The sequence below is a fragment of the Cinclus cinclus genome, chromosome 2, assembly GCF_963662255.1.
Source record: "Cinclus cinclus chromosome 2, bCinCin1.1, whole genome shotgun sequence".
NCBI classification, from domain to species: domain Eukaryota; kingdom Metazoa; phylum Chordata; class Aves; order Passeriformes; family Cinclidae; genus Cinclus; species Cinclus cinclus.
In genome coordinates, this window is record NC_085047.1 from 92,071,062 (window position 1) to 92,092,593 (window position 21,532).

The 21,532-nt window shown below is 37.7% G+C and overlaps 1 protein-coding gene across 6 annotated transcripts in view; it reads right to left on the reverse strand.

Moving 5' to 3' along the window:
• Positions 1–3,973: 3,973 nt before the first annotated feature.
• Positions 3,974–21,532, reverse strand: part of CUL4A (cullin 4A) — a 34,203-nt gene continuing 16,644 nt past the window's right edge. For 3 of the 6 annotated variants that reach the window (XM_062487968.1, XM_062487965.1, XM_062487970.1), the window contains 11 exons: positions 19,930–20,048; positions 17,265–17,457; positions 15,737–15,841; positions 14,010–14,120; positions 13,511–13,596; positions 12,396–12,503; positions 11,120–11,233; positions 10,097–10,202; positions 6,920–7,092; positions 5,914–6,066; positions 3,974–5,628 (listed from right to left, as the gene is read on the reverse strand). In XM_062487968.1, coding sequence (XP_062343952.1) covers positions 5,533–5,628; positions 5,914–6,066; positions 6,920–7,092; positions 10,097–10,202; positions 11,120–11,233; positions 12,396–12,503; positions 13,511–13,596; positions 14,010–14,120; positions 15,737–15,841; positions 17,265–17,457; positions 19,930–20,048 — 1,364 coding nt within the window. In that variant the 3' untranslated portion in view covers positions 3,974–5,532. Of the gene's footprint in view, positions 5,833–5,913; positions 6,067–6,919; positions 7,093–8,008; positions 8,107–10,096; positions 10,203–11,119; positions 11,234–12,395; positions 12,504–13,495; positions 13,597–14,009; positions 14,121–15,736; positions 15,842–17,264; positions 17,458–19,929; positions 20,049–21,532 lie in introns of those variants that run through there. The other 3 variants (XM_062487966.1, XM_062487967.1, XM_062487969.1) reach the window with 3 other exon arrangements.

Genomic DNA, 21,532 nt, shown 5'->3' on the forward strand with positions numbered 1-21,532 from the left:
GTAATCTAATGCTCTCTCTTATCCACATTGTTAGGGATATGATTACTTCATCTGAAACCTCAGAAGCATGCGTCTTGCTCTTGAAATCCTGTTTCTAGTACGACTGGAATGTGTGCCAATAGCAACGTGCCTCTGCTTTCTCACAGTGACTGCCATATAGTCCCTATCCTCACTACGGGCTGCTCCAGATTAATCATCTCTGAGGCAGAAGGATTTCTGCTCCCAAGCTGCCCTCATACAGTTTTACTTTGAACGCATTTGAAATGGAATTTAGCTACTCCCAGCTGCTAAAGTCTAGTTCACCTGCTGTGCTTGACCTTTCCTTGCTCTTTGTCTCAGTTCACTCACACTTCCTGTTTCCCCAAAACATCCTGGGTAAGTTTAGTTGCTCCTCAGAGTAGCATGGGCATCTACCTTTCACTTTCAAGGCTATTGCTATAAACACATACTTATTTTTTAGTCCTGTATTTTTATCTGTGCATTTTTAGACACAGTATTGTACTGTTTTCGTTTGTTTTTCTCTGCAACACTTCTAGCAATCTTTATTCTTCCACTCATTGCCAAAAGCAGAAGTTTGTTTGGAAAAGGACATAATGAGCAGCTCTGGTCAAGTGTTTAAATGACTCATCTGCAGAGGAGTTGAGGGTCATGGAGATGGGACACGGGTTGTTCTCATTTTGGGTGACTGTTTTTGAAACCTGAACTGGGAGTGGAGGAAGGTCTGTGGAACACAAAGTCTGCCACAAGACAAATGGAGAGGGAGGCCCAAGGTCAGGTTTAAACTTGAAGTATTCTCTGCTGGAAAATCAGTAGACATCTATGAATGGAAAAATGGCAGGTTCTTGGATTGATTGCTACCAAAAAAAAAATCACTATACATGTATATAAATTACATAAAGCAACAATATTGTGGTAAAATTCGGTAAATAAAGAACATTAGGTTATCAGCAGAGAATGATGTTGACCTTCCATGCTGTGGATCATTTGCTCACTAGGCCTTTATTAATGGTGCAGAGACAGCACCATAGCAATTTCCACCTCCTTTCAGTACAAATATAACCAGGGTGTTTGTTAGACAAATGCATCAAGTGTTGCACAACTGTGTTGGCCATCAGCCCCACTGTTGGTAAGGTGGTGGCTTGGTAACATGATAGCAGGGTAAGACATAAACAGAGTTACAGCTTCTGCAAAAGCTGCTATATACACCACCTGGAGGTCCAAATGAGGGCTGTCACTGAGGGAAGTGAAACACGGTCCATACCAGCCCCTCCACATTTCATCTGACAGAGCTGCTGGGCAGCCAGCATGCTCACAGGCCCAGATATGATCCATGATGCACTCCCTGGCCTTTCTTCAGAGCCATGGATGCAGAATGGGCTGCTCACGGGAAACACCCAGGAGAGCTAGGAGCCATTGCTACAGTAAAAGCTGTCCTGTGAGGTCAAGACAGTGTACAAGCAAGGGAGACAGAGTGCAAGCTAGGAATTTTTACCAGGAAAGAATTTCCACAAAACATGACTATTTTCCCATAGCCTGTTGCCGAGTATTACCTGACTTCACACCATTACTTCCTTTCTGAAGAGACTTGCTAGGAATGGCTAGGAATGAACCAAGTTCACAGTACAGAGTCCACTCTCCTGAACATACCTGCCAAAGATAATAAACCTACAAACAGAATTGAGCCATTTAGGTTGGAAAAGACCTCAAACATCGCCAAGTTCAACTGGTAACCCAGCACTGCCTAGCCTACCATTAAACTATGTCCCTAAGTGCCACATCTATGGGTCTTTTAAATACCTGCAGGAATAGTGACTTCATCACTTTTCCTGGACAGCTTAATCAAGTGATTGACAACTCTTTTCAGTAAAGAAATTTTTCCTTATATCCAATCTAAACCTCCCCTGGTACAGTTTGAGGTCTTTTCCTCTCATCCTGTCACTTGTTACCTGGGAGAAGAAACCAACCCCACCTGGCTACACCCTCCTCTCACTCAGTTGTAGAGAGCAATAAGGTTCCCTTCTTTTTTCCAGCCTTAACAACTCCAGCTCCCCTGAGCTGTTCCTCACAGGACTTGTGCTCCACACCCTTCCCCAGCTCCATTGCTCTTCTCTGGACAGGCTCCAGCCCCTCAATGTCTTTCCTGTAGTGAGGGGCCCAGAACTGAACACAGGATTTGAGGAGTGGCCTCACTAGGGCTGAGTGCAGGGAGACAATCACTGTCCTGCTCCTGCTGGCCACACTATTGCTGATACAGGCCAGAATGCCCTTGGCCTTCTTGGCCACCTGGACACTGCTGGCTCACGTTCAGCCACTTTCAACCAGCACCCCCAGGTCCTTTTCCAGCTACCTTGCCCCCCCCTTCCGAGAGCAGTGTATAGACAGATCTGCGTAACAAATTGAGACACTGAAGTTAGCTGACAAGTGTGGACTTTTTTTTTTTTTTGTTAACATGTATAGCACAAAGAATTTAAAAAGCTGCAGCAGATCAGGAGAGTTAAATGATAAACATGGGTTCAGATACAGGAATCCAGGGGAAGCTAAAATACAGAACTAAGAGAAAAAGACCCAAGAAGAAGGCAGAAAGGAGGCTGTTGGCTGGTTAAGGACAGCTGTAACTGCCAGGCTTGGGAAGCACCTTTAAGTCAGCCCTCAGCCTACATTCTCAATACTCACTTTCCCTCAGGAAATGTCAGGCTAGATAACAGTGTGTCACAGTTAGGAAAATTGCTTTTTAAATTTATATAATGTATGTTTGGGTAAGTTAGAGCCCCTAGCTGTATCCAGGCTCCTGATGTCATTTTTGTCATTCTATAGAAGCTGCTATACAGTTTGTTCTAAGGACACTGAAGTGCCAAGATCCAGGTTTTCAAGACATACCTGAACACTGATGCTCTACAGAGCAAATCTGTTACTTTGCTACTGCCCAACATCTTCAACACTGGGTGATTTTCCAGGAAGAAATGTTTAACAACCTCTGCCCTGTAGGTACAGGTACACTCAGGCAGTGTGACCCCAAAGAACCAATTGATTGAGGCAGACTGCTCAGCCAAATTCCATCACCAGCTACCCAAAAGTAATCAAATGCAGCTATTTCACTATAGAGAAATGATTTCCATGCTGAGTCATAAAGTAACTGCTTACCTGTTCAGTTCAGCACATAGAAACATCCGAGTAATAAAATTTGAGGAAATCAAATTAAAAATGAGGACCTGAGAAAAGAGTCACAATTACCTGGCCTGTCAGTCTCTCACAAAGCTTTTGAACCTCTGAAGCCACTTACAGACCAGTATGGAAGAGTAGAAGTCTTCAGGGTTCATGACATTCTCTGTAGGTTCAGGGGTGTAAGAGGATGGGTAGGGATCAGCAGCTGGATAAGGGACAAAATGCCCACTCCCATAAGCAGAAAGGCAGAACCAAGAACCCCTCTAAGTATTGCTGCTTGAGGTTATTTGCAGGGGATGATACAGTTGGGTACCGAGGGTATACAACACAAAGACAGGCTTCATAATTTCCAGTGCTGTGGAACAACTAACTTTTAATTGCTAGACCAGAATAACATGGCCAAAGTCCTTAGTCTGTGGCAATTAAAAACTACATCTCAGCACTTTTAATTAACATTGCTTCTTGAGGCGGAACCACTTCAGTCATCTTCAGGACAACAGCACTGCTTTAAGCTATTGTTTAAAACTACTGAACCAGAGCATTTGGATTCACAAGGAGCAGGCAGTACATTCTCACTGCTTCCTAAGAGCTACTGGACACTTACTGCCAGCTTTCAGTGTGGCTAAAGCCTCTCTACCATTACCTTTCTGTGAGGCACACAGTCCTTTTTAGTTTAGGTGTCTGCTAAGATGGAGCTCAGTGATATAAAAAGTGAATTACAAGGTGAATGGTGTAACTCACACTAAAAAAACAACCACAAAAATAAAGTGAGGTGCCACATTCTCACAAAGGCTAAGAAATTAATACTTAATATGCATCAAAGATTTTATTTGCATTGACTGAAGATTCAAATATTAAAATAAGTCTACATTAAATTATAATATTAAATATGCTTTAAATACAATAAACTAAATGTGTTTAGTTTCTAAACACAAAGGGAACAGAAACAATTCAGAATGCAATATAATTAATGACACCAGAGGACAGAATAAGGATTTTAATATGTAGTTTCACAAGTTGTCACCTCATAGCATTGTTTACATTAAGAAGTGGCCTTTTAATTGATGCACAAATCCCACATGACAAACTTAGTAAGGTATCTCTCAAGAAAATATTTCTCAATTGTCATTTATGTAGATGATCAAAACTCCTTTGGTAGCTCTTTTTCAGAATGAAACATACCAGTAGACATCAGGAAAATCAACAGTCTTACAAGTATTACCAGAAAAGGTGTTTTCCTTATAGTTATCTAATGGATCTACAGTGTCTTTCACTCCTTAATTCAAATCAACTTACATATGTACAGTATGTAACAAAGTACTCACAAAATCCTTAGTCTTTCAAGACAAAAAGCTATGCCTTCATTTTTCTTATTTAAAAGAGAAATAAATATTCTCTTTTATATTGAGACCATAAAAGTATTTTTTTAAAAAAAGGTTTTGTTTTCTTCAAGTGGAGCACACTGTACAGTAGGTTTCCCTGGATGCTATTTTCAAGGCAGAATAAATGTTACGGCAAGTAACAAGAAACAATGAAATATACCTGCTGCCCTAAAATGAGGTAGGGCCTCTGACTCAGATCTAATCTTTGCCACCCAAGCCAGCAGAAGTAGTAATAGTAGAACAATTCGTATTTTAGCTAAATAATCCAACAGCTCAGTACACACATGAATACAGTTGTCCTCTTGGCACTTCAAGAATCTCACTTTAAAACCTGATTTATCCAAACCAGACTGAAGTTTGTATTAACTTCAAAGAAAATTAACTGAACACAAGTTTAAGGATTTTCATGGTGCAAAACTTCAGTGTATTTCAACAACACTGCTTGTACATACATGTTCATCAATGAAGGGTTTTTAAAAAGTTACCCAGGTTGTCACTGTAGCTAAAGAACGCAGCATTTGGGGACTTCACGGATGCAGTTAGGTACACCTAAATGAAGAAACCTGACTTGCATCCATCACAGAAGTATCTCTAACACAGGTGATTTTACCTTTCCATCCAACTTCAATGACATTGTTAAACAAAACTGTAAAACTAAATTTTGAAGAATCCAAGAGAACAAAAGATTAGGGAAAGGGAAAAAAAAGAAACCAGGACATTTAAAATTAGTAAGAAGTCTTGACAAAAGTGATCAATTAACATGTCATTTTGCCTCTTTTCCACAGCAGTACATGCAGCTGGTTGAACAATATACATCAACCTGAAATCTGCTAAAAGGGAAGTCTGGATGAGCATAGGTATTTGGTGTCCTGAAGATATATGTGGATGATTTTGTTGGTTTTTTTTTTTTTTTTTTTTTTTTTTTTTTTTTTTTTTTTTGTTGTTTGTTTGTTTTTTATCTTTTTAAAATAAAACTATTTCTTCTCCTTTATGCAACATAATGGTACTGATTGGGGTTGTCTTTGTCTCTCTCCATATAGTCTCTGTCAATGAGAGATTCAATTCTCTTCTTCAAGTCTCCAGGCTACAAGAAAAGATGAGATTAGTGTAACAGTTACTAATACAAAGGCAAACATAAAAAAAAAACACTGCTAAAAGCTACATAAAAATTGCACCACAGTATGTAACTGACATGCTACTGATACTCAGACTTATTTCTGTTCACACAATACCTTAATCTTTGGGTTTAATTCTATGTTATTTCCCATTTCTTGCTCTAGTAGATAAGCTGAACAGAAAAATATATTACATATATTTAGATGAATCTAGGACGGCTTGACAAAAAAACCAAAAAACAAACATAAATTACCTTTACAGGAAATTTCAGCTGATTATACAATTCAGAAACAAGAAGATTATGACCAAGAGTCTTCCTCATCTTCATTATTCGTACAATAGCAGCATCAATCTGATATTGCCTGTCCTGAAATACTCTTTCAGTTGTGCTGACCTGTTCTTCAACCTGAAGAACAATACAACACCACAAATCATATCACCCTCCGTTGCTACTTTTTATTAATTATATCTCTATAGTTAACCTTCACAATAAAATGAAACTCATGCATCCTTATTCATCCTTGAGACAGATGCATCATTACTGCATTTTAAGAGCTAAGTGATTTCTCAAGTGTACTGCTAAAGCAAGTAAAGGAGAAAATTCAGGATAATGTAAAGGAAAAAAGGTGTCTTGTTTTACAGTATTTGATAAATTAAAGTAAATCTCAGAAACTCCCCTCAGATGTTTGAGAGAACATGTAACACTTTGGCAGCCCAAATATAGCAGTGTTTTGTTTCGAACTCCAATTTGACTTTCAGGGAATTTAATATGTAAAGGCAAAAACAATAAGCCAATATTAATTAGAATATGTCACCTTGTGTCAAGAATGGGGATTCAGATACAACAAAAAAGGTTTGTTTTCACAAAGAATCAGGGACAGCCTTGACTTTTACAGCCCTCTTACCTGCTAAATATAGAAGTGGCATGGTGACATTTGATTCATGAGTTCGATATAGTGCCAACACCTCAGCAATACCACAGAAACCTCTAAGATGGACTGAAACATCTACAAGATCCTTTTAGTTTAATATATAGGCATTTAAATTTGCAAGCACAGGAGGCAACCTACATTGCTTTCAATTTTAGTGATTTTAAATTTATTTATTGCCTCTCTGAGTCATCTTGACTACTCCAAAAGTTAAATATCCTCTGAAATTAAATATTCTTTTCTTTATATGCAAAAAATACAAGAGATTCCATATGGGATATGTAGATGAACAGTTAATACGTAGACTGAATGAATGCAAAAAGTACGTACTGTTTCCTTCATTTGAATCTGGTTGATCTTTATTCTAAACAATTTATGCTTGAAATCACCATTAAAGATGAATTTATCTCCATCTTCTACATCCTTGCCCTTTGGATTTTTAATCAATACTCGTGCTTTTCCACAAGCTAAAGACTGCAAGGTTCTTCTTAATTCACTGTCCTCTGTGAAGGAGTTCAAATATGGGAGAAAGCAGAACAAAACATTAACATGAAGAGTTTTATGTAATTAATCTATAAATAAATTGAAAAACCAGTGGTTTTATGTTAATACTTTCTTCTAACTAAATTCCACATAGGAAGTAGCTCACAGCCTTCAAACTTGATCTCGTCTTTCACAGGTTAAATGCTGAGAGCGTGCACAGGATTATATATGACAGAAAGATGGATTTAAGCTCATCTCAGTCAATCTTCCATCCAAAATAACTCCAGAAAAGGCTTCACATTAGCGCAAACTTGGTTTTATTGCTTTAGTTTTGTGTGGTAGTAACAGGACTTTGGAAAAGAAAGTCAGTGTATGTCAAGAAAACTCAAAGTTACCTATTTTAAGATTTGATCAATGTTTTTATCAGACAGCAAAAAAATATATAATAGAATAAAAATAAATTGACAGGGAGATGTTTTGTGGGAGGGTAGAGCTGACAGCTATTATAGTCAAACTTCCTCCAAATCAGGAAAGTAGTAGACACAAGTGTGTGGTGAAAATTGTATGCAGTAATATTTAAGGCTAAAAGCATTTAGACAAGATAAAATGAAGTCTTAAACATTCTAATTATGTTGTAAAATCTTGTATCAAGATTTTGCATTGAAACAGCATCTACAGTATCTAGAATACTTTATTCACAGTACAAAATTATCATTAAATGTGTTGGATCTCCCAAACAGAGTTTTAGTCTAAAAATTGAAAGAAAGGTTTTGCAATCTAGTGCTGAAGTACAGCTGAGTAAAAGATTAACACTACTGCTATTTTTAAAATGCTTAAGCTTTTACACAGAGCAACTTTTCCTTCTTTTAAACTTCCACTGTTCTATGATTTCTAAAAAAAAGCCCTGAAATCAATATGGGCTAAACAGGCACTTACGACATTTGAGATATTTTGTGGGTTTCAGCCTCAGTAAATGCAGATTGTTGAGCTGTATTTTTGTCCAAACACAAGGCCGCTGTTAAAACACTCTGGAGCTTTGCATGTGAAGTCACAGGTCACAGTATGCCAAAAGGAAGGAATTTACAATTACCTATCAATCTCTGAACTAGAAGTAAAAACTACAGCTCCTAGAGGCCTCCTTGATAATAATGCAAGCAAAAACATGGAATATATTTGGATAAAACATCTGAAAGCAGCAAAATTAGGAGACGGTGACCATTCTTTCTCTGAGTAACAGTTTATGCATTTTCTTACTGTCCTAATGTAGCAGCAACAATCTCATTAAAGAGGCTGATGATATTTTACTGTAGTGATTGGAAAACACCAGTTCCAACCACAGCCAGTTAAGCCCTACAAGAAAAACAGAGAGGAACTTGTAAATTTACAAGACATGACAAGTGGGAATGGCTTCAAACTGAAACAATAGATTAGGCATTAGAAAGAAATACTTTATTGTGAGGGTAGCAAGGTACTAGAACAGGTTGTCCAGAGACTTTCTGGATGGTCCTTCCCTGGAAGTGTTCAAGACCAGGCTAGATGGAGCTCTGAGCAACCTGGTTTAATGGAAAGTGTCCCTGCCCAGGGTAGGGGCCAAGAACTAGATTATCTTTAAGACCCCTTCCAATCCAAGCCATTCTGTGATTCTCTGCTATTCATCCTGGCCTCACAGGAACCCTGTGGAGCATGAACTGTCCTTACTACCTAAACTTCTATACTACTTTTCCAAGGGAGAGAGAAATACAGACATGGCCCTCAGTGCAATGACACAGATAGCTCACAACTATCCATTCCAGCCACCTGCCTTCAAAAGAATCTACTGAATCCCTTATTTTGTGCTATAATAGAATGGATTTCCATGCAGCAGATTTTCACCTGTTGCTGTCAAGCAGTCAGAATGCAAGCTGCAAGGGACAGCAAGCCAAGATGAGAAAGCAGGATCTAGACCAGGGTTGCATGACCCTGTGTTTGTTCTGTAAACATTGTACTCCAAACTAATGAGCCTCTCCAGACTGTCCTGATGATTATTATCACTGGCATGGATTTTCTTCAGCTTCCTTACCATTAAGGGAGAGGATGACTAAGTAACTTGAAACACTGACATTGAGACAATGGAGCACACAAACTATACTTCCTTCTGCAATGCATCATTCTGAACTGCAAGGACTCTTGGTATCCCCATTTTACAATCTTTTAGTAAATACAGTATTTTAGGACTTGTAAGGGCTTAAATACTCTTTCAGATACTGCTGTATTAGGTTGATCTTAAGTTTTTACATGTGAAGGGTATAAGCTGCTGATTGATGCAAAATTTGCAGAGTAATGATGACAGTGTTTTGGCAATAACTACTTCAAGAAAGTGTATGAGTTTGGGGGGAAAAAACTCACCCAAGAACATAAAAACACAGAAGACAGATACTGCAGACAGTTAAAAAGAAAACTGTACTCTTCCTCAGTTTTCTTTGTCCTTCAGGTTCAAGTGCTGAGGCAGCGAACTACAAAGTACACACCACTGCTCTGAACCAATCAGACATCCTGTGAAGGGGCACCCCAGTGACATGGATGGGCAACAGGCAGGTGAGTTCTCAGAACAGTTCAACTGAAAACAGTCTCTTAAATCACTCCCAAATGACAGCATTCTACAACAAATCATTTTCAAAATATAGCAAGTGAAACTGAAAGGGAGCAAAAATAATCTGTACATGCAACAGTCTTTATCACCACTTAAATTAAGAACTGCAGTGATGCATTTTGTAAATCTAATAGGTTGTTAGTAGTATCACATTCCACACAGCTCTTACTAATAATTTTGTGAAGCATCCATTTTACACACCAAGAAAATACACCAAGAAATACATGCAGTGTGTTTTCCTCATCTCCTTTGGTATGTGTATGCTATTGGCACAGAGTTTGTCCTAATGATCATGACAAATTTCTTAAAATTAGGCCTTCACATACCAAATCATGATTCACTTGATGATGATCACTTCATTAATAAATATAAGAATCAGAAAGTATTCTTCCTACCTACACCAGTAGCCATTTTAATTTCTTCAAAACTGAATTCATCTCCTTCATTAAACATAAGCAGTACTAATGTCTGAAAGAGTGATACTTGAAACTCCTTCTTCCCCTAAAAGAGAAACAACAAATAACAGTAACATTCAGAGAATTTTCTATTGTACCCCCTACATTTGACAGTTACAGAAAGTATACATTAATTTTTATATTTCTAGGAAAATGGATATGCATTTTAGAATGCCTGGCACACAGAAGAATCTGCCTGAATGTAATATTGAGGAAACAGGACATTTATAAAACCTCCTTTTTTTTTTGCTCCTCTAACAGTAACAACACACAGCTGAAGCTCATTAGGATGGCCTGGTATTTACTTCACCACCTTCACTTCATTTTAATTACAACATATGAAATTTTGGTGTTGCCACCATCAATAGTGAATTTGTCCATAATTAAGTCATTAATATTCAGAACAAGTTAGTAAAAGAATTCAAGGGTTTTTTTGTCTTTGCTGTGGCTCAGTGAAGCTGTACTATTATAAGGCAAGATACTGCATGAGACAAAACAAAACCACATGAACAAACAGTGCCGTTATTTAAAAGTTAAATAATTCAACAAGTATTTAAATTTTAACCACAGTCATTACATGACTAACACCCTTCAGTCTCTATGTATGTCAAGCATACTAAAAGCATTACCAGGTTTTCTACAATCAAAACAATTCCATATTAAAGATAAAAAAGCTGTTTTCCTTGCTTTAATTTCTCCCTGTATTACAACTTAATTTATGCAAATGAGCAACAATTCCTAGCAAATTAGTATTACCATGAAGTACCACACTGTTGTCTTGTTAGCTAGGCAGTATTTCAGTTTAACAATAAAAAGCCAACTTTCTATACAACAGTATTGAATTGTGACTGGTCCACCACAAAAATGTTACTTCCTTTATAAAAAATAAAACACCTGATTAGATTCCAAATAATTTACTTAAATTTTAACCTAGAAGACAAAGCATTATGCAGGCAAACTTACTTCCTTGAATTCTGCCTTTAGGACAGCATGCCCTAAAGTGGTCTGCCACTGAAGTTTTCGACCACTGTGTTTCCCAAGGTAAAAGGTTTTAAATATCTCTTGAAGCTTTATCATCTGTTAAGAGAAAAACCACTAGCATTTTATCAGTGCAGTGATACCAAATGATTTTGCACATGTAATTTCTTTATTCTCCTCAACCATGTTTCATAATAGGTTCTTTTGTGGGAAAAAAATCCATTAAAAGCAAAATTTTGCTCTCAAGTACATTGGTACTATTATGCACATAAGAAAGCCTCAATTAAAAAATAACTGAATTTTCCTTGAGTTTTTAATTTGCTTCTTTTGTTTTAAATAGCAGTAAAACTCCTTGTAAAGGGTTTCAAATCTCAAAAGGAATACTGTTTTTTGTCCCGGACTTTGAATCTGACCTAGAAGTCATGGGACAAAAAGCATCCATCTCACACCTTTACACTGGTTCGTACCATCTGCTCTTAAGTTATTCCTGTAGTTTGTGGATGGAATGGAACTCCAGTCCAATTCCACTACTTTATGCCCTCTTACTTCTAAGTAAGGGGGTTCTAGCCCTCCATTTTCATGACATGTTGCTCTGGCTGGATCCTTCAGAAGTAGACTGTCATGAAGGAAAAGACACCTCTGGAAAAAGAGTACAAGAGCTTCTGTACCTTCCAAATTCAGTGGGAGCCCCATTACCATCTCTGGCCTCTGAAGTGCTTCCCACACCTCTGATCAGGCAAGGTATTGTAGGAAATAGGGACTCCAAATTTAAACCCAAATCGCTACTGAAAGGAGCTCTGCAAAAATCTCTCAACTTGGAAACAATCGTTATTCAGGCAAATACTGTTTAAATGCAGGGACTAGTTCTGTGTGACACATTGCAGGGAACAGAGGAAGCGTCTTCGAAAACAGGAACATGCAGTAACTATTGATTAGTTCAAAGTGCCTAACCAATGTAGTTAAAGATTGACTAAATTAAGGTGAACTGACCAATTGCAAACTTTTAAGTAATTGACTGCAATGCTAAATAAGGCAATGATATTATTATTCTGTAAGTAAAAAAATCAAACTGAATGAAATAATTATCTGGAAAAAAAAAAGTGGATTTTATCTACTACATTTTATTTTTTGCAATTCTGGAATCCTTAAAATTACATAAACCCCTTAAATATAACAGAAAAACATTAAATGAAGAGCATTAATGCTGTGATAATGATTCCATTCTGTAAAGTGCATTTAGAAGAAGAATTCAAATACAAACCTCTGAATTTAAGTGGACTTCCATAGGTGTGTAAGTTGGCCAATATCCCATAGTTAATATATTTACTGTCAGATCTATATTTCCTGGGTCACTGTGGTTCTGCATATACTAAAATACAAGAGACAAAAATTATTCAAGTATACTATCTGCATAGTAAATTAGAAAATTTATATACTTAAATTAGAAATTTAGGATTAATATAACAATGAAAAATTCTTACAGGCCACATCCTTGGTTGGACATGCTGTACCATGATTTTGAGTAACTATCTAATGACCATTTCCCCAACTTCAAAACACAGCAAGAGGATGGGAGTCCAAAGAAAAGATCAACACACCTTGAAATATCCTAGTCCACTATCTATAAAGGGTGCTAAGGTCAAAAAAACTTTAATCCCGTGCAAATAAAGCAAAAGCAAAGAAGCCACAGCAAGGACTTCAAGATCAAAAGGATCCCTTTGGACTTTTACAACTGTTACACAGAACTTTTTCATATAATTGGAGTAGAGCATCACTCAAGCCAGACTGCAAAATCTGGGACAGAAGAGTCACTACAGTATTTTATTGCAGGTGCTGTCCTGGATCAGATCTCTAACCCAGCATCCCGACTTCAGTAAGGCCCCAAAACAAGTACCCAAAGAGAAATGCAACAACAGGCTGAGCATGTACAGTATTTCCTGCAAGCATTCATTGGTCACCAACAGGCTGGAAACTCTGGGGCTGAGACATGCAAAGTTTCTGTGCACTTAGCAACCTTCAGGAGTTTCTGTGGCGTGGACAATTCACAAAAAATTCATCAGAGCAGCACCAGTTTACAGAATGAAGGGATACAGACTTCCAAGAATGTCAGTCAACTAAATTACTATTAAATTAAACTAGTACTATGAAACTATTGAACTATTTTACTTCAAAAGGAATCAAATAAAACTGTACAATTATTGTATACAATAAATAAATTCCGCTGTATAAACAGAACAGTAAGTAGACACTATTATTACGACTAGGATCTGCTCAAAAGCTGTTTTGCTTAATTTTAGCTTAATCAATGGGATAGCACCATTAAATGCCTCCCCATGACTGTGGAAAATTTAGTATACAAACAAAAGCTAAATGTACCTGCTTGAACTGTACCATGACATCTTTGGACAGTTCCATGTCCTTGAACATGCCCTCCAGTTTGCTGGTAAAAGCAGCGCCACATTCTGTCACACACACAAAAAAAGCAAAGATCCCACAATTACAAAGAAGCACAGAACAAGTGACAAACATTTAACCTGAGACAGCTGAGCCACATTTACCAGGTTACAGATCATCTACAAATATGCACGTTTTCAGGATTTTGCTCCTCTGTAGACCAGTCTCATACCTAAGAAGTCAGCCTAATAGTTCTTGCTGAGCATAATGAAAGGTCTGATATATACACACACACACACACACACACACACACACACACACATATATATACAGCCCCCCCCAAAGTATTTGAGTTAAGAGCTGTCTGGCTATTAACGTAAAATTGGGCTTGTCACTTCTTCTTTAAAAGCATGAGAAAATAGGGATTCCAAATTTGCATGCCAAAAAGTAATATAAATTTGACACATCTGAAGATACCTACCATGTTTAAGCTTTGACAACATGGACTTCTCAGCATCTACTGATGCACTTTTTCCAACCAGCAGTCTTTTGGCCAAGTCTTTCTTATAAAATGCTTCAAACACATCTTTCCCTGTAAGGAAATTGAAACAAAAAGTAAAATTAAATTAAATGATACATTCTATCTGCATCACTGCCCTTCAGGTTTGTGACACAAGCCTTTCTCATGAAAAGCTGTCTAGCAGAACAATGGTCATCATGCAGCAGTGAAGAAAAACATACAGACATTTTGGGTTGTTTATATTTTAATAGTTTTTAACATATTTTGCAAAATATTTATTTTTTATTTCTGTCCCAGGAACTTGGGCTGCTTTGTATTTACCACTGGATCAGCTGCAAAACATGAGATTGCTCTGGGGTCCAGAAGAACATTCTTCTTCAACTGGTCTGATTTATTAAAATAAAGGGGGTGGGGGGGTGGGGGAAGAGGTTTTGTATATATTAAAGAACATGTTTTAAAAGCCTACGGGGAAGAAAATTTGACAGAAGCCTTCTCACATGGTTTACCAATAGCCTTCTGAAATGGAGTCATACAGATACTCAGAAACTTTCACACCTTAAACCCAAGCTTCTCCCTAATGATAGTGTTAAGAGGAACAAATTTACTGTAACCCAAGCCACTACTTGTGCTGCCTACAGTAGCCCCTCATAATTCCTTGCAGACACCTTCCAATTTAGTGCTTCTTATGATTGTCTTATTATCATCTGCACTTATGTACATAAGAGGTCTTATGTACTAGACTGCTCAAAATCAAATTTATGCTTTTAGCTCAGTCCTACCAAAAATATGAAGAGAAAAAGTTGATTAAAGTTTCAGATTAACAAAAACTAATCTCTTAGGTTGACAAGCTGCCAGTACAACTGTTTACATTCACCATCTCCATCTGACAAAAATGATGCAATTATGATTCAATATTATTCAATATCAAAAATATTACTTTATGACTTGACTGTTCTCCCATCATACTGTACTTGTTTGGGATTTTTATGAGGAGAGAACCCCATAGATCTCAGACAAACTAATGCAAAATTCCTGCTATTCCACCCCTGTCCAGGATATACATTCCACTTCCCTCAGAGCAATGACCATGCATCTATATTGGATTAGACCACTGTTTTTTCTGATATCCAATTTAGAAAAAAATATAAAACTCCTAACACGTTCAAGGGTTTTGCTCAGACAGAGACATACATGAGGGAAATGCATTTCAAAGGCAGTAAAACTCAGCAATAACACTTTCTCCTATCATTCTGAGCCCTACTCTGTGTTCCTTCTCAGCAATGAAAAAAAGCTATGAGACAAGAGAAGTCAAGAAAATTTGCTAGGTTTTAATGCTTTGTACCTACAACATACATAAGTGGACAGGGAAAGTCTCTACGGTCATTTGAGGAGATATTGTGGTTAAAGACATGGTTAATTTATGTTAAAAGACTTCCAGCAACACCTCTAACTCTTAGGTCTCCACTCATGAGACTCTGAAAGGTCTGCAACTTCCCAATCTCCAAAGAAGTATTTGTCCTCTCTGGTATATTTATTGTGCTCCTTCAGGTGTAAGGCAACTGGAATTAAAGACCAAGTTAAGCAGAAATTGATGCTGAAAAAGATCTCTTGCATTCAGAGGAAAGCAGCCCTGCTAATAGCAAGGGGAACAGTTTTATTTGCATCAACATTGAACTGCTATTTCTTACCATGAATGAATCTAAATATGATCATGATTTTGTCAAGGATTCTTTCCAGCTCTTCATCTGTGGCTTCTTTATTACCAGCTCTTAATTTGGAATCCACATATTTTGCTACAAATAAATAAAATAAGGTAACAGCTTAAAAATAGATCTAAAATAACCAACTTAAGCATCTCCTACTTGAAATATTACCATGTGTTACATACCACTACATGTTAAAATATAGGATAAGCACTAAATTTTCTATTTTCCCTTTCCCCATCCCTATGGGCAGTGGAATGACAGAGCTCTACTATATTTCTGGAATATTACTGGAGCCCTACTATATATAATGGAAAAGTACTGCAAAAAGGAATAGCCCAAGGTAAAAAATAAATACAGTAAAATAATTAAAATTAATACATTAGAAATTCCCACATTTTGTGTTACAGTCATACAAGCACATTACTTGTTGAAAGACAATGTTTTAGAAGCGTACAATGTATATGAATGTATTTTATGAGAAACAGAAACAACATAAAGAGGACTATATTTTTGTAGACCTTTACCATGTCCTTCATGCTCCTTGGCAGAAGCATATTAAAATTTAAACAGAAGCAATGCTTTCCAGTTAGTAGTTTCAGAATGCCAGAAATAAGGTTAAGTCTTGAGTTTTGCTAAGTATTTATTAAGCCACATTAATATCCTTATACAACCTTCTGTGTAAGAAAAAAACCTTTGTGGGAGCTGGAACACCATGATCCACAAATGACAACAGCCCATATCATGGCTTTAACCTGTATCACTATTTTGTGCGATCTGTCCTACGTAAAGGTGATTTTAGAAGGAAGACAAAAAACAAGCTGAATAAAGGCAAAAGAATATAGAGGAAAAACAAACAACCAAGGAGCAGGATGCCCTCCTGGTGTAAAATGCCACAGCTCCAGTTTTTCAGCAGGCAAAACTGTCAGGATAGCTTTTGCCAGATCAGGGATAAACAAAATAATAGTATTTTAAAATAATTTGTTATCATCTTTCCCCTTAATAAGCACTAATTCTCCTGTCAAAGCAGTGGGTTTTTTCCCCTCTATTAAAACTCCTTGTATCTGGAGGCTTTAAAATCATTATCCCAACTTCAGCTTTCAAGGCAGATGGGCTGTACTTACTCCTTTCTGAAAGATCCAGAACATCCCCAGAACTCCTCTACTACCACAATTAAAGCCCGTTCCCCTTTACTTGCCACTGCTGCTCTTCCCCCTGACCACGTTCTCCCGTGGCAGCCCCAGTGCTGCACCGAGCAGTTGTTAGCACCAGGCCCCTCTGTGCAAGCAGCAGAGCGCAGGGACAGGAGGGTGACATGCTCCACCAGGACCCCCTGACAGCACACCCAAGCTCTCGGGGCCCGCCACACGCCCGGGTTAACGTTTGCCTCGTGTTCCAAAACCAGTCTCCTAAAGCAGAATGCAACTGCACCACTATTGCTCTAGCACACTCAGCAGCATTATCATGCTTTCTATAGATTTTTGAAATATTTTACAGAAAAGTATTTGTGTACCTATCAATTCTGCAGGCTTATTTGGTCTCTTGTTGATAAATGTTTCAAAGGACTCCTTCATCAAGTTTATAAATTTTTCATTTTTCTGAAAGCACACTTCTATGATATGGTCCACTTTATCCTTAAAATCTAGTAGCTCTTGCACCATATCCTTGTCTTTTTCAGGATTAACCACTATTGTTGTCCCAAAGTTCTGTAAAACAAACACTTTTGATAGTAAAATACTTTCGAGTGCTACCTATCTCCCACAACAGACACATTTACCCTTATAAAATTTATCATTAGAAAAGGAATTTTTTTTACAGAACTAATTATGACTTCAAGTTTTTAAAAAATGAGATGCATTGAAATTTAAAATAAAAACTAGACACACATTAATGGATTTCAAACATTAGTGCTTGATTTAAAGATTATTTACATTTAAGACAAAAGTAAAAAAATAAATACACATTAGACATGATCATGATGTGCAAGTTCACAGTGAGATACAGAACTATGATTCATGTAAAATAAATGGAAACTGCCTCAGAAAGGTTAAGTAGAAAGGAAAATTTTGCACAACTTTTATAAAAACCCACTAGAGAGCTTAACTGATTAAAGAAGTAGCAAAAATTTAACTGCTGCTCAGTGCTCAAAGATTTCTTTTTCATTGAGGGCCCCAAACCAAAATGATCCTAGTTGACTTGCAAGGAAACAAAACTTTTTCACGCACAAGAAGCGGCCACAGACCTGACTTTCTCTTCCTGTTCCTACATTTATTATCTCAGAGATGGAACAATATTTGTCTAATGAACCAAAATATCCTGTAAGGGAGGATATTCACCTACTGGACAATTTACATTTGCTTAGTAACACTGATCAATGCCCTGGACAGAATGATCAGTTTTCCAAGGTGAGAAAGAGGACACAGTACAAACAAAAGCAAAACAGTAATCAACTAGTGTATTTTCACCAACTGAAGAATCTTAGCCAACAACAGTAAAATAAATAGGGGGAAATTCCTCTCCAGCCTCAGCATTTCCACTGCATTATCTAATTAGCCACTGTTATCTTTCATGGAGATCTCTCTCAAGTACCATTTCAAAGTGAAGCTGAACACAAGGCTCCCATGGTCCTTGGATTCAACACATGTATCACAGAATAACAGAACAGTTTGGGCTGGAAAAGGCCTCTGATCACCTAGTCCATCAGATCTTCCACTGGTCACAATTTCCCCTTCATTAACACAGCATTTGGGCATCTCACAGTCTCTATCAGGTACATTCATAAATTACAGGGCTTTCTCCCCATTCTGCAAATGGCAAACCAAGATACAAAAACCCAAATAGTACCTCTAAATTCACAGAAAGGTGACTACAATGGAGCACAGACCCTTACCACAGTAACTTCACAAGATAAACGTTAGAAATTCTTGAAGCCTCTCTTCACTGTCACACAATGTTTTGAAGGAGATTTACTGATACCACAGAAAAGGTTTTCTGTGTTTTAGAGTATGTACACAGCCATCTTAAAGCCATTAAAAGGTCTGATTCTGTGAGATCCAGGTTATGATAAGCTAATTCAACAACTTGTTGTTGTGAAAGGAGAGATTCCTTTCCTTATTTTCTACTCATCTTCTGTTTCTTTCCTTGGACCAGCACACGGGACTTTTCTGTGAGTCTCTTTAGCTCACTAAACCTGGAATTAAACTGATCTTACCCAGGAATTGTGATAAAACAGATCACAGGAGAGCCTGCGGAGTGGCAGGCAGCACTAGGATTAAGTGAGGAGCGTGATCTGGGAGAAAGGGAGAAGAAAGATCATCCTCCTCAGCCACAGCACCACCATTCAATTGGGCAACATGCTAAGGAGTAAACTCCACCTCGGTTCTGGGGGCACAGGGTAATAGCCATGTTCCACTTCCATGAGGTGCAGCACTGGTGGATCATGCTGAACTCCAGGCATAGGTGTGGAGAAAAGGCACCTCTGGAATTAATTGATACACACTTAGTCCTGAAGGTTGATGAACACATGGGCAATTCAGGGGAGAGCCATGACATCAGGAATTATCAACTCCAGGGAGAAAAGCCTTCTGTGAAGCTTTCCTGCCTTCATCTTCCAAGAGCACTAGAGTACAAGCTCTCTGGGGCAGCACACTATATGGATATTATGCCTAATAAACAAACCCAAAGCATCCAAATACAACTGATGGGATTATTTTCAATAGGAGCATTCCCTTCCCAACAGCTTTAACGCCCATCAGCATTACTGTAGTTTGGTTATGAGTAGCACTGCCTAAGCTGCGGAAGATAAGCAACATCTGGTGTTTCACTGGTTTTGCAGGTATGTGAACAGTTGAGTGTATTTACAGCAAAACGACACATAATACAGTCCAGCATAGTCTAAACACTTGTGCATGTGGTTCTATTTAAAAGCAATGCAACCAAAACCAACCTATATAACATTCAAACCTATAAGGAAAGCAATTTCCAAGTAGAAATTTAAAACCAAAGCAAGTGTTGCTGTTTCTCATTATGTGATTTTTACTAGGCAGAAGCATTAACATCCCTCCCCATATTCACTTAAAACAGAAGTTTGGTGATACACCTTGACGTTATTCTTGGCTTTAACAGATGAAATTTATAACAGCATAAATTTTTATATTGGTAATAGATCTTTGACATACCTTGATGTATTCACTCCAATGTTGCAAAAGGATCTGCTGCCCACCTTTTACCCGGCTGAACAACTGGTATGTCTGGGTTAAATCTGGTATTCTGTTTTCATCGAGAAGGCTATCAAGCCCTAAAAAAAATTAATTAGGAAAAAGCAAATTTGAATACAGCTGCATAAATACAGTTAGAAATCTACTAAAGTATATATACTAGTATTTCAACTGAAGTATTCTCCCAAGGTGATGATCATTAAGCCTTTTGCAGAATGATTATTAAGAGAGGTTGACTTCACGGGTATACTTTTATCAAGAACCTCTAAAGAAAACAGGAAGCTAAGTAAACTGTCCTAAATTTAAAGTAATGATAAATACTTCATGAGATTCTTTTCCTGTGGAGCACAGTGAGACATGATTTTAAATTAACAATGTCCTGGCAACAGTCTACACTCCTACCAATGGAGTAACACAAGATAATAAATTCTGTTCAAGCAACTTTTGCTTTGTCGATTCACCCTACATGAAACTAAGCTTTGGGCTAACAAAAGGAGAAGGGAAGCCCAAGGAATGTAACAAGCAAGTAACTTGATACACATTTTTCCATTTGAGAGTACAACAAATGCAGTTCCAGTGCAATCAGGAGTACTTTGTCTGGTGTCAGTTACAGAGGCTTTAGTAATACCAGAGCATAACATCCAGAATTTATGATATTGTCTTTTTTTAAAAACAAAAAGCTTGATTTTCCACAAGCTGACAAGTCACACTATCAGTGTAGTTGACACTGTACAACTGTCCTACTTCACCAAATATATTTCATTAATGCTAATTTTTAAATGGTATTAAAAATTGATTTGCAAATCTCTACCAAATTATCCCATATTCTATCATATTCTTCAGCTTAAAAATGCTCTCACTGTGTATTGTAACTTACTGTTCAGAAAGGCAAGCAATGTTCAAGAATGATGTCAAGTAAACTTCTGTCTGCTATTCTGAGTTTTCCTAATTTCTGAGATATCAGAAGAACAGACATACTTTAAATGTAGGATAACAGACTACGCAGTCTTGAATACAGGGGTTTAGGGCTCTCTTTTAATTGAACATGGAACTAAACCTGGACATCAAAGAATCATAGAAAGGCTTGGATTGGAAGGGACCTTAAAGATCATCTTGTTCCAATCCCCAGCTGTGGCCAGGGACACCTTCCACCAGACCAGGTTGCTCACATCTCCTTCCAACCTGGCCTTGAGCTTTTTCAGTGTTGGGGTATCTACAGCTTCTCTGGGCATCATGTTCCAGTGACTCACCACCCTCACAGCAGAGAATTTCTTCCTAACATCTCATCTTGTATCTCTCACTTTTTAGTTAAAACCATTCCCCCTTGACCAATCACTATCTGCCTCCTCCCTCTTTTTCATAAGCCCTGTTTAAGTACTGGAAGGTCACTGTGAGGTCTCCCGGGAGCCTTGTCTTTTCCATGCTGAATAACCCCAGCTCTCTCAATTAAGAAATGCCCATCCCATTTCAGCCGATTCATTTAAAGACACCAATACACTATCTGCTTTATTATAACCTAGATCACAAAATATAGCCTTCTCTCTAACATGAGCTGTGTGACTGA